General features: G+C 40.5%; 2 protein-coding genes across 2 annotated transcripts; both read right to left on the reverse strand.

The window, feature by feature from the left end:
* Window positions 1-292: 292 nt before the first annotated feature.
* LOC103129712 (major facilitator superfamily domain-containing protein 6-A-like) lies at window positions 293-7,651 on the reverse strand. The gene is made up of 6 exons (XM_016665334.1): window positions 7,633-7,651; window positions 7,396-7,539; window positions 5,865-6,026; window positions 5,692-5,790; window positions 4,648-4,946; window positions 293-1,641 (listed from the first exon to the last, which is right to left on the reverse strand). Exons 1-6 carry the CDS (start codon window positions 7,649-7,651, stop codon window positions 1,540-1,542), a joined length of 825 nt encoding a protein of 274 aa, XP_016520820.1. The 3' UTR covers window positions 293-1,539.
* A 2,732-nt stretch (window positions 7,652-10,383) lies between these two features.
* LOC103129703 (major facilitator superfamily domain-containing protein 6-A) lies at window positions 10,384-19,609 on the reverse strand. Its single transcript, XM_007540886.2, has 6 exons — window positions 19,343-19,609; window positions 16,997-18,461; window positions 13,899-13,996; window positions 12,368-12,529; window positions 12,195-12,293; window positions 10,384-11,449 (listed from the first exon to the last, which is right to left on the reverse strand). Exons 2-6 carry the CDS (start codon window positions 18,457-18,459, stop codon window positions 11,040-11,042), a joined length of 2,232 nt encoding a protein of 743 aa, XP_007540948.1. The 5' UTR covers window positions 18,460-18,461; window positions 19,343-19,609; the 3' UTR covers window positions 10,384-11,039.
* Window positions 19,610-20,678: the final 1,069 nt, after the last annotated feature.

Here is a 20,678-nt window from a genome sequence, read left to right on the forward strand (position 1 = left end):
CAGTGGGAGTGAAACAGTAAAGGTCTCTGCTTCTCCTGACTTACAGTAAGAAGCTTTAAATAAAAAAGAGGCACTTCTTCTTCACAGCTCCTCCGGTGTGCTTTTATATACAAACATGCAGAAAATAAACATCAGTCTTTGTCTACAAAGGCAAAAAAAAAAAAATTAAAAGAAGTGATGAACTCTGAAAAACTCAGTTTGATTATTAGCTGATTTTTATTTTTTTTTTGCAGATCTGGATGCATAAAAATCTGATTTGAGGCATTTCTGCTCATATTTAATAATTTTTTAAAATGTTTTGCCGCAAAATTTGATTTATTTTTCACTAAACTGTTATTTATTTGTCCTATAAAAACTCAGCTCAGGCACTTTTCCTCCAAAAAACAAAATTAATTAATCTTTCTTTTGTTTTCTATCCACAGTTTACTTCATTTACAATGAGGAAATATGCTAGAAAATACCTGTAAGGATCACAGTGAGGATGGATTCAGCACAGCTTCGGTCCAAACATGTAAATGTTTAAAAATCTTTCAGTTTGATTTGATTTAATTAATGAAGTTAAAAGCAGCCAGCAGTCTTCCTCCTCCTTTAGGATAATTTAAATCAGGAATGAACTGATAAAATCTGAGTCTGCAGCAGGTAAAATAGTGACGACTCAAAGCTACTCACAGAACCCCAGGTTATAAAAAGCACAAAGTGTTTTTCATTTTAACTCAGTAAAGTGTAAAATCACCACAGGCTGAAACATCCTGGTCAGATTTACGTTCCTGTCGGTTCATTTATACGAAATGATGCAAATGAACAGATTAACGATAATCTATAACCATAAATTATCAATCTGCTGACATGTTAGCGACATGAAGTTGTTCTGCACACTGATAAACATGACTACTGCAGGTAAGATGGGGACTACTGGCAAGTATCAACTATTTTTGATCTCGTTTTTCTTCTATCCAGACATCAAACCTTAAAACAACTGCAACTTTTTAACATTTCTGCTCATCTTTAAAGATTACTTTCAGGCCTGCAGCCAAACTGAGTTAAATTAATGCTTCATCAGTGGTTAAACGTCAGTCCTCACATTATTTATTATCAAAAAATAACAAAGCCATATAAAGTATTAAGTTAGCATCCATGATGAAGAACAGATTTATAGAACCAGTAGGTTGAAACCAGTTTGCTGTTTTTAGCAGCCAGTCTGCAGGAAAACAAAACCGTTAATTCTCTTTTCATCACTTCTTTTAAACGTTGAATACGACCCAGATGAATTTACTGAAACATCTTCCAGGAAGAAGCACATTTCCTTCACAGTCCAGCGGCAGTAAATACAGTGCACAGGGAGGAGAAGGTGCGTTGGATTTATTCACCTGCAGGAGTTTAAACCACAACAAGCACCTCCGCTTCAAGTTACTGCTGGAAAAACTGAACGAAAAGAGAAAAACCTTCAATAACTTAAGCTTCCAGGCATTTCCTGGAGCGTGAGATTTTACATAAATATATAAATACAGTGTTTAAAGTCTGGTGATGAGGTTTAACACTTCATTCAGGAGGATCCGGGCAGATGGAGTCCGGCTCCTGGCTCTGCTCTCCCTGGGACGTGGCCACCGCCTCGTACTCAGTCGTCGCCGGGCCGCTAGGAGCCTGGCAACGAGAGGAAAACAAGATGATGGCGACTGGAAGGTGGGCGCTTCCTGCAGGGGGCGCCAGAGCAAAAACAAGGGAAAAAAAACAAACAAACCAGCAGCTACTTGAACCCGTCTACCTGGAAGAGCACAGCACAATCCAACTCAGACCGGGTAAATAATCCAGCACCAAACCATCACTCAATCTGCCCCAACAGGCCTTCATCACATGATGATGAGGAGGATCTGAGGGGCATTTCAGCTCCGTTCATCACAATCAGACAACCTGATTCATTCCAGCCATTCAGACCCAAACATGCTGCAGATTCACTAATTATTGGATTATTATTAACTACCAATAATACCGAGTGATGATAAATGATCCCAGAAATTACGATAAATGATAATATCGTAATATAGTGATAATAATACAAGTTTGCCCTCTCAAAAACCAATAAACTTACCACTATTATTTGTCCATCTAATTTCCAATCTTGTAATTATTTACCTTTTTTATTCATTTCGCAATTTTTTTTTTTGCATTTAGAATTGTTTTTATTTTCCATCACTTTTTTCATTGCGCTTATTTCTATTTTTTCCTTATTCTGTATTAATTTAGTAACTTTATAGAACATTTTAAGACCCAAAAAGCTTTTAATGGGGCGGTTTTGGGTTTTTACCTTCTTTGTTTCTTCTTTAACTAAATCACAGTCAGTCATGTTCAGGTTTGGACAAACCTGGTGAAAATGAGCCAAGAAATCAAATAAAATATAGTTTTTCTTCCCTTTTTTAACCGTTGTGTGTTTATAACTTTCACTGTTCGGTAGAAAATAATCTAAACTTCAGAATTAAAAAAGCAAAAACAAATCTGAAGTGTGGGCTGCACAGTGGCGCAGTTGATGTTGCCGTGCAAGAAGGTTCTGGGTTTGATTCCCGGCCTGGAGTTTGCATGTTCTCCCTGTGCATGGTGGGTTCTCTCTGGGTACTCCGGCTTCCTCCCACAGTCCAAAAACATGACTGTCAGGTTAATTGGCCTCTATAAATTCTCCCTAGGTGTGAGTGTGTGTGTGTGCATGGTTGTTTGTCCTGTCTGTCTCTGTGTTGCCCTGCGACAGACTGGCGACCTGTCCAGGGTGACCCCGCCTCTCACCCGGAACGTTAGCTGGAAACAGGCACTAGCACCTCCTGACCTCAGTAGGGACAAGGGTGTTAGAAAACAAATGGATGTGTATCATAACTTTACTGTTATGACTTCAATAAGGCTGCTTGGTGCAAACCTCTAGAGGGAGGTATAACCACAGAGAAGCACGGTGGTGGCAGCATCATGGAACTGGAATTTCTGCCTTGAAGCAGGATGTGTCACCTCAAGAGAATCAGAACCAGTTTTCTGTTCAAAACAACAAATTTGACTTTGGTTTGTCTTTGTTCTCAACATATTTAGAAAATAAATATTAAAGGTTGGAACAATTATTTTAATTAATTATTCTGACAATTGATAGATTATTCTGGTGATTAATTGAATAGTAGATGTTCACATTCTGCATATTTTTCATTTGAAGCCTTTTTTTATATTATAATTACATTAAAAGATGCAAATAATTCAATTTCGTACATGTAGCTAAAACTATAACACTTGACGATTTCTGTGTTGAACAGATTTATTGATGAAAATGTTTGTCATGTTTAATGCCATATGTTTATTATTTTCGTCCAGTTTGGGCTTAATTACAGCTTTGAGGACAGTAACTAAGCATTTTTTTAAAATTTCCAGTTAACGATTAATCGATTGCAAAATTAGTTGATTGTTTCAGTAATCGATTAATCGTGATTAATCGATTCAGCTCTAGTCTGGTTCATGTTTTTTCTTTAAGATGGTTCCTGTTTTGTAAAATATGTTTAGTTTAAATAGCTTGTTTCTCCTGAACCAGTTTAAATCCTCCTCTTGTTCTCTGGCGGAGGCGACTTAAAGCAACAAAAAGCTCCTTGGTGAGCAGTTCCTGTTTTTAATTTTGTTTTTTTATGTTTTCTCATGAGCTGCACTCCCTTCAGTTATTTTCTGCTATTACATAATTAGTTCTGCTTTATTTTTGAACAGCTCATTGTTCTCCTTTTAGCTTTAGTCTCCGCATCCTCGTCATGACCTCACCCAGCGCTCCAGGTCTTGGTTTGCCTGGTTTTGCTCCGTTTCATATGAACTTAGTGCTGACTCAGCGTTTCTGGTATGTAGAAGATGCTTCACAGACAGAACGATGAGCAACTGACTGCCTGAGCAGCAGCAAGAAAAATGCTAATGCTAACCAATCCTGACGTCAGCAGGCAGTAAAACATGAAGGCGTACCTCAGACATGACATCATCNCTGGTTAATGAGGGCAGAATACAAATGTACACCACACTTTTCAGATTTCTGGTTACAAATCATTTCCTGATGGTCTGTTACTGATGAAATACCATGAAGTTTGTGGCGGTAATGTGATTAAAAGGTGAAAGTGTTTCTGTAGCAACAGATGCATTAGTAGATAACAGAGACGAAGGTTTAGTGGAAAACAAAAAGTTAAAAACAGGATAATTCACAGAACAAGAAGGAAAGACTGAAATAAAATAAAGATCCAAGATGTCAGGAGTTTCATGAATAAATGTAGAAACTAAATAGAAGAAACTTCATGTTCTGTTTCTATCAGGCTGAGAACTAAAAACAATCCTCAAATTTTAGCTAAAGCCTGATTTACAAACTTTAGCTCTTTATGTTCACTTAATCCTCAAATAAATGAAATTAGCATCAGTGAATGAAACAAACATGCAGCTGGAGGTAACAGAAGGTTTTAGGTCTTTAATTAAAAGACTTTATTGTTCATCATTTGGACAGACATACAGACATCACCCTAACTACCACTGCATGTAGTTTATTATTAAATATTATTGCTCTATATGAAGTTTAACTGGCGTCTTTCTCTTGTCTGGCTTCAGTTTTATGGTGAATACACTCTGGTGTCTGGCTGATGTGCTGAACACTGTGTTGGTGTTCACCTGCAGTGGCTGATTTTGTGCAGGGGGGGCTCTCTTCTTCATGTTCATCATCTCTCTGATCTGAACCAGCGCGAAGGCGATGGTGACCCAGGGGGCGCCGGAGAGCACCCAGGCCGGCCTGGTCACGTCCTCCTGGTCCTCCTGGTCCTCCTGGTGTTTGGTTTTCCTGACGGGCGCCGTGGCGACCGGCCGAGGCGCCACCGGGCTGCCAGGGGCGCTCTGGCTCTGGACCAGGTCGATGGTGGCGATGGGGACCGGGCTGGAGGGAACCGGGATGTTCTCCGCCAGAATCCTGTCCTCTGAAGAAAAAAAAACAAAAACAGCATGTTTAGAGTTATGTTGTGAAAATATTAACAGAAAAAACATCTTAAAATCGCCTCCGATTCACTTAAAATCAGTTTTCTGCAAACACGGTTTGTAGAAAGTAAACATTTTTTTACAAAAGGATGCTTTGTCCTTTAACCTTTCCAAACATGTTTGCTGTACTTTCCTTTTGCCTGCATCATGTTTGTTATATTTTACAGTTTCTACATTTTCTCACAGTAAAATTCAAACACATTTCAAGCATTTTCAAGGTAAGTTTTCAAACTTTTCCAGCACCACACTATAAAAAACAAAAAATAAACCCAATGAAGAGTTTCAATTCACCATTATGTGACCTCATTTATTACTATTCTTAATATTTTGTGGTAATATTCTATTATTCTGTATATTCTGGTTTGAAAAATGTACAAAAAAAATCTTTTCTCTTTCCATATTTTCTGTCATTTATCAAATACATATAATTTTGGTGAGTCTAACTGACCAAAAATAAGAAAAGTTTCATCTGATTTAACTTCAGACAGTAATAAAAATGTGTTGTTTTGTTATATTTAAGTATCTCTAAATGTTTTCCAAATGTAGGTTATTAATCAAACGTTAGATTTCACTTTATTACCAATCTGTGCAGTTTGAATTTCTACTTGAAATTGAAGAGTTTTCAAGGATTTCAACCACCTGTACAAACCCTGACTTTTTGTTTAAATGTGTCATTTCTTCTCTCACCTTTTCCTTCGATCTCTCCAGTCAGACACTGGATGAAGGAGAAGACGAGGAGGATGACCAGGGAGGCCATGCCGATTCCTCTGAACGTGGCCGCGGCGCCTGCAGGAAGCAAATCAACAGTTAAATCCATCACATCTCTGATCGGTCACTTCCACGTGGTCAGAGTCTCTTACCAAAGTAGCTGACAAACACGCCGCCCACCATGGCGCCGCAGCCCCGGCCCAGGCCCAGATGGAGGCCCTGCAGGATCCCCTGAGCCGACGTCCTGAGCGCTGGGGGGACGGCGGCGCTCAGGAAGGAGATGCAGGCGGCCCAGACCGAGGCGTGGGTCACTCCTGGAAACACAGCAGACGGACCGGACGGTCACTAAACGGGTTCAAGGACCAGTACTGATCACACCAGAACGGGCCAAACGTTTAGGCACGGAGGCCAGAAACAGCAAGTCAAGAATTCACAAACTTTTTAGCATAATTGCATAAACTCTTTTATGTTTTCATAGTGGTCAGATAAGCTATATATATAAATTATTGTAGATTTAAAACATTAAATGGTTTTGCAGGATTAAAAACAACAACAAACAAAATTCAACATTTTTCTGGTTGATTATATTTTATCTTCTAATTGATTATACATGAATAGTTTGATTAACAAAGCCTGCATTTTCAGTAATCATCACTTTATGTTCCTGGTGCTTTTCCTAAGAAATTAAATCAAATTAAAAGTAAAAACCTGGATGGAAACTTTGTGTTGCACTTTCCATTTTAAGATTTCAAATTCTCTGAGTGTTTCCAAAGGCAGTGAAAATTGCACCTGACATCGTTTTAAATCTGCATCTGTTGCCTGAACTGACAATCTAAATTTAGGATATTCTTGAATTGTGATGAAGGGCCATACAAAATAGTTTCAAGGGCCACAAATAAATGGTGGGCCACACTTTGAACACCCCTGGTTAAACTTTTCAGTTACTCGTGAGCGCCACTTCCTGTTTACAGTTAGAACGTGCTGCTTCATGTCACCACAAAGAGACGGCGGCCCTTTAAGAGCAGGTTGCTCACGTGAACGCCACCCAGTCGCTTCCTGTGGCGTCCCGCAGGGAACCGCTTTCAGCTCCCTTCTATACGTCTATCAACTTCAAACTTTAAAGCTGACCTACTCCGTATCCTTAAACAGGTTAGGACAGAAAATATGTTCATTACATTTTTTTAGCACAAAATCATTCTTAGATAATCAGATTTTAGCTGTTTTAGGGTTCTGTCTCTTTAAACGTTAATGAGCTGCGCTGGCCATGCCCCCAACTCTACGTTTACACTCTCACATGAAAATGGCTGCAAGCAGATGCACAATTATAGAACTGTTCATCTTTGAAAAGCATTAGTAAAGCCTTCTGCACAACCAATAAGAATGCAACCAGTGGTTTCGGATGGTAAGTCAACAAAACCCAAATAAAAGTATAAAAACATTCAAAAAGTGAATTTTGCAGCAGGTCCCCTTTAAAACTGGCCTCCTGTGGCCAGTTTTAAAGGCCACAGGAGGCCTCAGCAACATCAGTTTGCTGAGGCAAACTGATGTTGCCTCAGCGTCTGCTCCCATGAGGCGTGTCTGCTTTCTGCTTCCTGACAAGATCCTGCTTCGCTGCTGTTGATCAAGTCACCGCCTGATCAACGTCCTGTTGGGTAAACACAGGCTGATCCCGCCCCGACTCACCCTGCAGGACCTCCATGGGCAGGACGATCCAGGCGTTCTCCAGGTAGGAGATGTACAGGTAGCGCGCTGTGTTGCAGGCCAGGCCGATGTACAGAACCCTGAGGGAGACAGACAGACAGACGGAGTGACTCACAGACCCGCTCACTGGTTCACACCCATCACATCCTGCAGCTCATGCTGGGATTATTTCACTGTTTGTTCATGGAGGTTTTATTGCAAACACACACACACACCCACAGATGACAGGCGTCTTCATAAGCAGCAGCACATGACGCTTTCCATTTCAATCAAGACCTTCATGAACAAACCACAGTTCATACAAACATGCGGCTGTAAAACCAGGTAACATGGGACAGACGGCAAACAAGCGGATCTGATTCAGAGTCAACAGCTGACAGACACTCTGGACCCAGTGTTTGTTTTATAGCTCCAATAAAATCTGATCTGGAGCCCCACCGAGGTCAAGATGAGCTTTTCACTGACAGGAGAGTAAAAACATCAACAATTACAACTGCACTCTCAATCCGATTATGCTGCAAAAACAAAACTTCCAATTGAGCTGTGAAAGTAAAAAAAAAAAAAAAGTCTAGATAAGTGTAAACTTTTTGTAATTTTTCTGCAATTTACTCATAATCAGAAATTAAAAATGACCCAAACAGTTCATCTGAACACTGCAAAACATTACTGGTCTAGATTCTACTGCAAATACAACTTGTTTCAGCAAAAACATGATTTTTTTAAATTACTCCTTAATAATAATAATAATAATAATAAAGGTACCATTTCCTCTAGCAGATTATTTCACTATAACACTGAAATATAAATAATCTACCAGTTGAACTAGTATTTTTTTTATATGTATTAAGGAATTGTTGACTCAAAACAAGCTCCCATATCTTCCAGAAAAGTTACTTGTCAGCTAGTTTTCATTTTTCAGCTGTACTAAGATATTTGCACTAGAAACAAGACCAAAAAAAAGAGGTAAAATTTGGTGCTTTTACAGTGAAATGCTAATTTTTCTCAGGAGTAGCTGCATGTTGAACGGATGAGCCTGGTTCTGTTTCATGTTTCTCCCCACTGTCATCACATGCTGACTGCTTCTATACAAATGTTTTATGAATATTTCACTTTGAACTGAAGCTGTGAAGTGAGGAGGAGTAGAAACGTGTTTCCTGCTCCTGACGTGACCTTTTCAGTCCGGCTCCATCGTTTCTGCTCATAGAGGCCAGAGGAGGTGCAGGGAGGAAACCGAGGTGAAGTTTCTGTTTCTAACTGCGTCCGGAAATTCTGCTGACAGCAGCTTTGCTTCATCTAACCGGCTCTGACTGAACCTCATGTTGATTTCAGATTTCCACTCAGAGGAGCTGCTGAATCAGAAACACGCTTTTGAAGTACAATCTCAGAAATCGTGTTTGGACAAACTTTGTTGTTGTGGTAACGTCTACAGGCGGTACTGAAACTGCAGCTGGGTCCTAAGGTGAACTTTCACAAATACAATCTAACAACTGCTGCCGACAAACTGAACACTAGGAATGAAACGATTAATCAGATTAATTGTGATTAATCGACTACTAATACAATCGTCAACTAATTTTGTAATCGATTAATTGTTACTGGATTATTTGCTGAGATACTCAGTAAATAATCATAACAATAAAGCCTAAACATACATATTTACATTTAAGATTAAAAAAAAAAACGTAGTGGCATAAGTTTAATTTCTGTAAAAAAAAAACAAAAAAAACCTAAATGTTTTTCCCATTCAATTACTAATCAATTATTGCAAAAAATAATCTACAAATGATCAAGCTAACACTAAAGGAAAGCCATGTTATTGCATTTTAGGCAATAAAATGTTTATTTTCTCACTAAAAAAAGGATTTGCTTTTTTTTAATACTGTATAAAAGACGATTTCACTTGTAAAATCTGTAGAAAGTGTCTATTTTTTATCCTATTAATTGATTTATCATCAGAATAATTGATTACTAAAATAAACAAACATTAAAATCAGAACTATACAGGAGAAATGTGACATTAATTACACAGAAATGTACAGCTTGAAAACAAACAGAGAGCAGGTCATGTGCTGCTGCTGCTTCCTTCAGTTATTGATTAACCTGAGTCTCTTCAGCAGAGCTTCTGGGTTTTATTAGGTTACTTCCTCATCATTTCAACGTCTTATTATAAACCCGGTCCAGAGAGCAGAGCAGAACCACGGCCCGGTTCTGAGAGCTGCAGTCTGAAATCCAACCCGTCGCTCTCAGATGTCCCTGCTGGACGGAAAGCCGGAGCATCAATGGCAGCTTTGTCTCTGCGTTCGGCCACAGAACAAAACCGCGTTCTGATGCTGCTGGAGCCGCGCCGCCGCCGCCAACGGCTCACTCACTGTGGGGAATCTCTCCACATCAGGACTGAATATCAGGCAGACGTGTTCATTACCACCAACCAGAACAGAACATGCTTTTCCAGAAGCAGCAGGTAAACTAACCTGAAGAAAAATCTAAAAATCATCCAGTGTTTGGAGAACCGGTCTGTGAAATTCAACCAGCCAACAATCAGCTGCATCGTTTTCCTCCAGATCCTCCAGCATAAATTACCTTTTTCTTNTTCTCAGAGTCACATTCAACTCCCTGAATCAAAACTTTCTGGTATTAGAAACAATTTAAGGTTTATTTCTACCAGATTTGCAAAACAGAAAACTAGCAGCTAATATACCCCAATATGTCCTTACGAGCTAGCTAACTGCAACAAAGCTGCTAATATATTCTCATATTAGTAACTAGTAACTAGCTAGTTAGCTAGGCCATATTAGCAGCTAGTTAGCAGTAGCCTGAACAGCATCAAGTCACAGAACACAATGAAGGTGTGTGACTTTCTTTTTTACCTGACAGGAATGTCAGAGCAGAATTTTTTTTAAATAGAATAAACCAGATCTAAGACCTAATGTATTTAAGGCCAACTTAAATTTATTTATTTATTTTTTTACCTTTTAAGTCCTTGATTTTAAATACATAAATTGAAGACTTTAAGGATGTGTGTGGATATCCTGTTTTGAAGTCAGTTTGTTTTTTATTTTGGGGGAGGAACTGGTTAATGAGGGCAGAATACAAATGTACACCACACTTTTCAGATTTCTGGTTACAAATCATTTCCTGATGGTCTGTTACTGATGAAATACCATGAAGTTTGTGGCGGTAATGTGATTAAAAGGTGAAAGTGTTTCTGTAGCAACAGATGCATTAGTAGATAACAGAGACGAAGGTTTAGTGGAAAACAAAAAGTTAAAAACAGGATAATTCACAGAACAAGAAGGAAAGACTGAAATAAAATAAAGATCCAAGATGTCAGGAGTTTCATGAATAAATGTAGAAACTAAATAGAAGAAACTTCATGTTCTGTTTCTATCAGGCTGAGAACTAAAAACAATCCTCAAATTTTAGCTAAAGCCTGATTTACAAACTTTAGCTCTTTATGTTCACTTAATCCTCAAATAAATGAAATTAGCATCAGTGAATGAAACAAACATGCAGCTGGAGGTAACAGAAGGTTTTAGGTCTTTAATTAAAAGACTTTATTGTTCATCATTTGGACAGACATACAGACATCACCCTAACTACCACTGCATGTAGTTTATTATTAAATATTATTGCTCTATATGAAGTTTAACTGGCGTCTTTCTCTTGTCTGGCTTCAGTTTTATGGTGAATACACTCTGGTGTCTGGCTGATGTGCTGAACACTGTGTTGGTGTTCACCTGCAGTGGCTGATTTTGTGCAGGGGGGGCTCTCTTCTTCATGTTCATCATCTCTCTGATCTGAACCAGCGCGAAGGCGATGGTGACCCAGGGGGCGCCGGAGAGCACCCAGGCCGGCCTGGTCACGTCCTCCTGGTCCTCCTGGTCCTCCTGGTGTTTGGTTTTCCTGACGGGCGCCGTGGCGACCGGCCGAGGCGCCACCGGGCTGCCAGGGGCGCTCTGGCTCTGGACCAGGTCGATGGTGGCGATGGGGACCGGGCTGGAGGGAACCGGGATGTTCTCCGCCAGAATCCTGTCCTCTGAAGAAAAAAAAACAAAAACAGCATGTTTAGAGTTATGTTGTGAAAATATTAACAGAAAAAACATCTTAAAATCGCCTCCGATTCACTTAAAATCAGTTTTCTGCAAACACGGTTTGTAGAAAGTAAACATTTTTTTACAAAAGGATGCTTTGTCCTTTAACCTTTCCAAACATGTTTGCTGTACTTTCCTTTTGCCTGCATCATGTTTGTTATATTTTACAGTTTCTACATTTTCTCACAGTAAAATTCAAACACATTTCAAGCATTTTCAAGGTAAGTTTTCAAACTTTTCCAGCACCACACTATAAAAAACAAAAAATAAACCCAATGAAGAGTTTCAATTCACCATTATGTGACCTCATTTATTACTATTCTTAATATTTTGTGGTAATATTCTATTATTCTGTATATTCTGGTTTGAAAAATGTACAAAAAAAATCTTTTCTCTTTCCATATTTTCTGTCATTTATCAAATACATATAATTTTGGTGAGTCTAACTGACCAAAAATAAGAAAAGTTTCATCTGATTTAACTTCAGACAGTAATAAAAATGTGTTGTTTTGTTATATTTAAGTATCTCTAAATGTTTTCCAAATGTAAGTTATTAATCAAACGTTAGATTTCACTTTATTACCAATCTGTGCAGTTTGAATTTCTACTTGAAATTGAAGCGTTTTCAAGGATTTCAACCACCTGTACAAACAATGACTTTTTGTTTAAATGTGTCATTTCTTCTCTCACCTTTTCCTTCGATCTCTCCAGTCAGACACTGGATGAAGGAGAAGACGAGGAGGATGACCAGGGAGGCCATGCCGATTCCTCTGAACGTGGCCGCGGCGCCTGCAGGAAGCAAATCAACAGTTAAATCCATCACATCTCTGATCGGTCACTTCCACGTGGTCAGAGTCTCTTACCAAAGTAGCTGACAAACACGCCGCCCACCATGGCGCCGCAGCCCCGGCCCAGGCCCAGATGGAGGCCCTGCAGGATCCCCTGAGCCGACGTCCTGAGCGCTGGGGGGACGGCGGCGCTCAGGAAGGAGATGCAGGCGGCCCAGACCGAGGCGTGGGTCACTCCTGGAAACACAGCAGACGGACCGGACGGTCACTAAACGGGTTCAAGGACCAGTACTGATCACACCAGAACGGGCCAAACGTTTAGGCACGGAGGCCAGAAACAGCAAGTCAAGAATTCACAAACTTTTTAGCATAATTGCATAAACTCTTTTATGTTTTCATAGTGGTCAGATAAGCTATATATATAAATTATTGTAGATTTAAAACATTAAATGGTTTTGCAGGATTAAAAACAACAACAAACAAAATTCAACATTTTTCTGGTTGATTATATTTTATCTTCTAATTGATTATACATGAATAGTTTGATTAACAAAGCCTGCATTTTCAGTAATCATCACTTTATGTTCCTGGTGCTTTTCCTAAGAAATTAAATCAAATTAAAAGTAAAAACCTGGATGGAAACTTTGTGTTGCACTTTCCATTTTAAGATTTCAAATTCTCTGAGTGTTTCCAAAGGCAGTGAAAATTGCACCTGACATCGTTTTAAATCTGCATCTGTTGCCTGAACTGACAATCTAAATTTAGGATATTCTTGAATTGTGATGAAGGGCCATACAAAATAGTTTCAAGGGCCACAAATAAATGGTGGGCCACACTTTGAACACCCCTGGTTAAACTTTTCAGTTACTCGTGAGCGCCACTTCCTGTTTACAGTTAGAACGTGCTGCTTCATGTCACCACAAAGAGACGGCGGCCCTTTAAGAGCAGGTTGCTCACGTGAACGCCACCCAGTCGCTTCCTGTGGCGTCCCGCAGGGAACCGCTTTCAGCTCCCTTCTATACGTCTATCAACTTCAAACTTTAAAGCTGACCTACTCCGTATCCTTAAACAGGTTAGGACAGAAAATATGTTCATTACATTTTTTTAGCACAAAATCATTCTTAGATAATCAGATTTTAGCTGTTTTAGGGTTCTGTCTCTTTAAACGTTAATGAGCTGCGCTGGCCATGCCCCCAACTCTACGTTTACACTCTCACATGAAAATGGCTGCAAGCAGATGCACAATTATAGAACTGTTCATCTTTGAAAAGCATTAGTAAAGCCTTCTGCACAACCAATAAGAATGCAACCAGTGGTTTCGGATGGTAAGTCAACAAAACCCAAATAAAAGTATAAAAACATTCAAAAAGTGAATTTTGCAGCAGGTCCCCTTTAAAACTGGCCTCCTGTGGCCAGTTTTAAAGGCCACAGGAGGCCTCAGCAACATCAGTTTGCTGAGGCAAACTGATGTTGCCTCAGCGTCTGCTCCCATGAGGCGTGTCTGCTTTCTGCTTCCTGACAAGATCCTGCTTCGCTGCTGTTGATCAAGTCACCGCCTGATCAACGTCCTGTTGGGTAAACACAGGCTGATCCCGCCCCGACTCACCCTGCAGGACCTCCATGGGCAGGACGATCCAGGCGTTCTCCAGGTAGGAGATGTACAGGTAGCGCGCTGTGTTGCAGGCCAGGCCGATGTACAGAACCCTGAGGGAGACAGACAGACAGACGGAGTGACTCACAGACCCGCTCACTGGTTCACACCCATCACATCCTGCAGCTCATGCTGGGATTATTTCACTGTTTGTTCATGGAGGTTTTATTGCAAACACACACACACACCCACAGATGACAGGCGTCTTCATAAGCAGCAGCACATGACGCTTTCCATTTCAATCAAGACCTTCATGAACAAACCACAGTTCATACAAACATGCGGCTGTAAAACCAGGTAACATGGGACAGACGGCAAACAAGCGGATCTGATTCAGAGTCAACAGCTGACAGACACTCTGGACCCAGTGTTTGTTTTATAGCTCCAATAAAATCTGATCTGGAGCCCCACCGAGGTCAAGATGAGCTTTTCACTGACAGGAGAGTAAAAACATCAACAATTACAACTGCACTCTCAATCCGATTATGCTGCAAAAACAAAACTTCCAATTGAGCTGTGAAAGTAAAAAAAAAAAAAAAGTCTAGATAAGTGTAAACTTTTTGTAATTTTTCTGCAATTTACTCATAATCAGAAATTAAAAATGACCCAAACAGTTCATCTGAACACTGCAAAACATTACTGGTCTAGATTCTACTGCAAATACAACTTGTTTCAGCAAAAACATGATTTTTTTAAATTACTCCTTAATAATAATAATAATAATAATAAAGGTACCATTTCCTCTAGCAGATTATTTCACTATAACACTGAAATATAAATAATCTACCAGTTGAACTAGTATTTTTTTTATATGTATTAAGGAATTGTTGACTCAAAACAAGCTCCCATATCTTCCAGAAAAGTTACTTGTCAGCTAGTTTTCATTTTTCAGCTGTACTAAGATATTTGCACTAGAAACAAGACCAAAAAAAAGAGGTAAAATTTGGTGCTTTTACAGTGAAATGCTAATTTTTCTCAGGAGTAGCTGCATGTTGAACGGATGAGCCTGGTTCTGTTTCATGTTTCTCCCCACTGTCATCACATGCTGACTGCTTCTATACAAATGTTTTATGAATATTTCACTTTGAACTGAAGCTGTGAAGTGAGGAGGAGTAGAAACGTGTTTCCTGCTCCTGACGTGACCTTTTCAGTCCGGCTCCATCGTTTCTGCTCATGGAGGCCAGAGGAGGTGCAGGGAGGAAACCGAGGTGAAGTTTCTGTTTCTAACTGCGTCCGGAAATTCTGCTGACAGCAGCTTTGCTTCATCTAACCGGCTCTGACTGAACCTCATGTTGGTTTCAGATTCGCACTCAGAGGAGCTGCTGAATCAGAAACACGCTTTTGAAGTACAATCTCAGAAATCGTGTTTGGACAAACTTTGTTGTCGTGGTAACGTCTCAGGCGGTACTGAAACTGCAGCTGGGTCCTAAGGTGAACTTTCACAAATACAATCTAACAACTGCTGCCGACAAACTGAACACTAGGAATGAAACGATTAATCAGATTAATTGTGATTAATCGACTACTAATACAATCGTCAACTAATTTTGTAATCGATTAATTGTTACTGGATTATTTGCTGAGATACTCAGTAAATAATCATAACAATAAAGCCTAAACATACATATTTACATTTAAGATTAAAAAAAAAAACGTAGTGGCATAAGTTTAATTTCTGTAAAAAAAAAACAAAAAAAACCTAAATGTTTTTCCCATTCAATTACTAATCAATTATTGCAAAAAATAATCTACAAATGATCAAGCTAACACTAAAGGAAAGCCATGTTATTGCATTTTAGGCAATAAAATGTTTATTTTCTCACTAAAAAAAGGATTTGCTTTTTTTTAATACTGTATAAAAGACGATTTCACTTGTAAAATCTGTAGAAAGTGTCTATTTTTTTATCTTATTAATTGATTTATCATCAGAATAATTGATTACTAAAATAAACAAACATTAAAATCAGAACTATACAGGAGAAATGTGACATTAATTACACAGAAATGTACAGCTTGAAAACAAACAGAGAGCAGGTCATGTGCTGCTGCTGCTTCCTTCAGTTATTGATTAACCTGAGTCTCTTCAGCAGAGCTTCTGGGTTTTATTAGGTTACTTCCTCATCATTTCAACGTCTTATTATAAACCCGGTCCAGAGAGCAGAGCAGAACCACGGCCCGGTTCTGAGAGCTGCAGTCTGAAATCCAACCCGTCGCTCTCAGATGTCCCTGCTGGACGGAAAGCCGGAGCATCAATGGCAGCTTTGTCTCTGCGTTCGGCCACAGAACAAAACCTCGTTCTGATGCTGCTGGAGCCGCGCCGCCGCCGCCAACGGCTCACTCACTGTGGGGAATCTCTCCACATCAGGACTGAATATCAGGCAGACGTGTTCATTACCACCAACCAGAACAGAACATGCTTTTCCAGAAGCAGCAGGTAAACTAACCTGAAGAAAAATCTAAAAATCATCCAGTGTTTGGAGAACCGGTCTGTGAAATTCAACCAGCCAACAATCAGCTGCATCGTTTTCCTCCAGATCCTCCAGCATAAATTACCTTTTTCTTCCCAAAAAAAACAAAACAAAAAACTCACTTTAAATAAAAGTAAATATTTTGCTTTGCTTTCTTCATCCACTCAAATTTAAGACTGTCCAGATGGGTGGTGATAAATATGAACCTGGAGAAGTTAAAACAGTCACTTTTGGGTAGAACAGATTTACAAAGTTTGTTTTCATCTTAAATACAAAATTTACATATTTTTGTACAGTTTTATCTTAATTACTGCTCTGTGTTTGTTGTTCTTTCAGCATTTAGTCTTTTGTTGAGTCTGTATGCTCCAGCTAACGATTAATCGGTTACCAAATTTTTTGACTTAATTACGATTAATCATTTCAGGCCATCATCATTGTTGGGATTTTCGGTCATTAACAGAGGGATGTGATTCCAGACGGCATTGATTTGACGGCTAAAGTGTTGGATTTTCAGACTCTGTAGCATAAAAATCGTCAATCGGACACAGATTGAGTTAAAACTGTTAAAAGTTGACCATTTTTTACCTGACGTGACCAACAAGCTCAATGAACTTGTGGCTGGTGAAGTAAGCTCCGAGTTCGGAGATGTGGCTGAGGACGGAGCAGACCCCGAACAGCGTGGTGGTCCCCTCAAGGTCCTCCAGGTGCCAGTACAGGAAGCTGAAGACGAAGCCGTAGCCGAAGCCCATGAACCAGGCGACAAAGAGAACAGAGCTGTAGCGCACCGTGCACAGCAGCCTCAGCAGGTCGCCGTAGTGGAACTCCTGGGTGGCCTCGGACACCGCCGGAGTCTGGTCCGACGAGCCGGAGTCTGGGGAGGCCTGGCCACTCGCCGAGTCCTCCACCACCTCCGGCAGCTCCTGACGGTACTCCTCGCCCTTCTCAAAGTAGAACTGAGTTGCCACGACGAAGGCCACACCCATCAGCACGCCGAAGACGATGAAGGCGAGGCGGTAGTTGTGCAGGCGGTACTCCGGCAGGATGCAGCCAATGCCGTCAATCAGGACGGTGATGTGCGTGTGGTCGATCCAGATGCCCACCGCCAGCATGGCCAGGCCCCAGCCCAGGGACCCCCACATCCTCTGCAGGCCGTACCGGTCGCGGGCCTTCCCCAGGTACTGCAGGGTGACAGTGTCCACGATGGTCACGGCGGGCGCGCTGAAGAACTCGCCCACAATGATGACGAGCAGGATCAGCAGGAAGATGTTCTCCACCTGGTCCTGGTTGTAGATGATCTCATAGTCCTTCTTGCTGGTTGTTGTCGGGGGGACGGTGGTGGTCTGTAAGGTGGTGTTGGGTGCAACCTCAGTGGCGTTGATGGACGTCGAGCTGTCGATGCTTCGTTGTTGCCTGTAGGGAATACTGAAGGAACTGAGCAAGACTTCAGGAACCCTGGGGAAGTCCATGACGCTCCGCCGGCTTCTGGTGTGGTTGGTGGAGTTGCTCGGGTTGGTGAAGTTCTCAGGAGGAACAGTGGTGGTCGGTGGGGGAACCGTCGCCATAGAAACACACTTCATCTCCGCTGGTTGGACAAACCCAATGCCACAGTTAAAGACCAACCAACACATGACGGAGAACAGCAGCACCACCTTCCCTTTCTTAAAGCGGTCCGCCACTACACCCCAGAAGGGGGCACTGCAGAACTCTATAAAGTACCGGATGCCAACAAGCAGGCCGCTCCGACTGGCCGACATGCCGAGCTGTTTGTAGTAGACCGCCAGCAGGGGGTGCAGTGAGCCATAGGCGGCGTAGAAGAAGAAGTAGAAGACTTTAGAAATGAGCAGGTGGCTGTTGATGCGGAGGCACATCCTCTCGCAGCAGTCCACCGGGTCAGGCTGAGGCGCCGGCAGCGGCTCGGACGGCGCCGGCGTGGACACGCCTTCCTGCTGCGCCATGGACAGGGTGTTAAACGGCTCTGCCAACACATACTTCCTCTTCTGATCCTCCTCATCGTCCGTCAGGATGGCAACCTTGTCGTCAGCTGGCATATCTGGAAGATAAGAAAATGAGGAGGAGAATGAGAAACGGCTGGACTTTTGGCATTTACAAACCAAATGATGAAGAGTTGGAGATCCAGCAAAAACTCAAGAAAACTAAAAGCCTTCTGGAGATCATCTGCTGTCTTCCATCTGTCTCTCGCTGATAAATCATTCATCAACATCAATATGAGCGCAGACATAAAACAATATGATTATAAATATAACCGTCTCTTGAGGATCATCAGAGTTTTAAATAGTGCTCACGTTCTTCATTCAGTCAAACATGAAGCCTGACCACCGCCTCCAGGCAGAACAGGTGAAAATCTGCAAAACTTGTGGAGCAGATTCTTTAAATATTTCTCGTTGAACATGGTCATAGTATTACTAACAGATTTAATGCATTCTCTTAGGGCAATGATTTGATTCTGATGTAATTTGGATGTTAAAAAACTAAAAATAAAAAGTTTTTCTGGTTCACAGATCAACTCAACAATAAAATAAACATGAAACTAACTCCGTGTCAGTTTTCTGATCTTTGATCTGAATTTGGGCCTACAAAATTCAAATAGGTAGGATCCTTTGAAAGCCCTCGGACCAGATGTTCGAACCCATTGTGTTGTTCCGAGGACCGCCTGTCTGTCACTGATGGTCATATGCGGAAGTACCTGACATTTTATGTAAAACAACATTTATTTTCAACATGTTGCGATTCAAATCAATGAAAAAACTACGAATTTACGGTCAAATTCTCACAAAAGATCGGTTAGTAATTTATAAGGCGGTTAAACAGGAAGTGACTCTTAATGTCAAGTTTTCTCCTCTTATAAGTCTAGTTTAAACATTTAAATTCGCACCCAATAACAAGTAAAGGACAGTCTCATGATTTCCTTACCTGCTCAGGTCACCGCTCCCATTAAACTGTGACTGCGCAGTATTTTCCTGAATTTCTCCGTTCTCCCTGGGACATTGTTTTCACACAAAAGCCGCTAAAATTAACACTAAAAACGAGTGCAAACTGTTTAAATTTAAGGTGACGTGTCCATGTTTGCGTTCCGTAGAGAAATTACAGCGTTTCTCCGGTTCGGATCCCTTTTGTTGTGAGAACAACAGTGGCTCGTCAAACCGGAGAATCCACCTGTCCCGAAACAGACGTCAGCTACGAAGCTAGCCACTAGCACTGAGAATTTCCGGTAAAATCCCTTCAAAATAAAACTTACGATTATTTAAATTTGAAATAATCAACATTTAAAGCTGCATATTGCTGCATGACTAATGCGTTAAAATAAGCTAAGACAATTATTATTAAATCTACTGCTCACAAATGAAGAATAAAAGTAATAATATTACACATAACCGCATTTAAATTAGCTACATCCGGTTGTCTCAATAACTCATTTCTGTTGCTTTAAATTTCGGACCGACACGCCTAAAACCGGCTATGCTGTCTCAATTAAAGGGAAACTTCCATTAACCTTTGTATTTACGTCTGAAAGCATTCCTGTGACTAACCTTAGAGACAAATTACGTAAATATCTGAGCTTTTAGACTCCTGGATTCAATGGGAGAGAATATTTAATTATAGTAAGCAAAATACACACAGACAGCTTCACAGAGTCACAATGAGACAAAACGGATTTTTATTGTCAGTATCTCCGAGAATACAAGCAATTTACACCGTAAATTAGTTTTACTGTGTAAGAAAAACACAAATTCAGTTTAACTTAATCTTAAAATCCAGTTCTTTTTCTAAATATTTCTTTACAGACGACAATCACCGAAATCTTTAAGTTATTAAATCACTAAAAGTGAGTTTCTTAATAATACATGTTTGTAAGTGTGTGAACAGATCTATTTCAAGAAATTTTGCGTATATTTCACAACTTAATTTGTATTTAACTCCTACATAAGAACATGGTTTAGACTCCAAGCAAAGGTGTGGAAACAAGTCTGTGGCCATTCCTGATTTCTGTGAAAAGGAAATGTTCCTGGAGGGCGTAATAAACCAGCAGAAACCCGCAAACCACACCCCGCTGCTTAAAGCAAATGACCTCATGACGTCAGATGATCTCTAGTTGCAGTGAGTCCTCTTCACCAGCAGAGGGAACCAGAAACCACTCATACAACTTGGTAAGTTTTCACGGTGGAGCCACAAACTTGAATGCATTTTAGTGGATTTTTGGAAAACTGGAAGTCTGAATTGTGGAGTACTGAAATATTCACCACATTGC

Source organism: Poecilia formosa, unplaced genomic scaffold, assembly GCF_000485575.1.
Source record: "Poecilia formosa unplaced genomic scaffold, Poecilia_formosa-5.1.2 Scaffold571, whole genome shotgun sequence".
NCBI classification, from domain to species: domain Eukaryota; kingdom Metazoa; phylum Chordata; class Actinopteri; order Cyprinodontiformes; family Poeciliidae; genus Poecilia; species Poecilia formosa.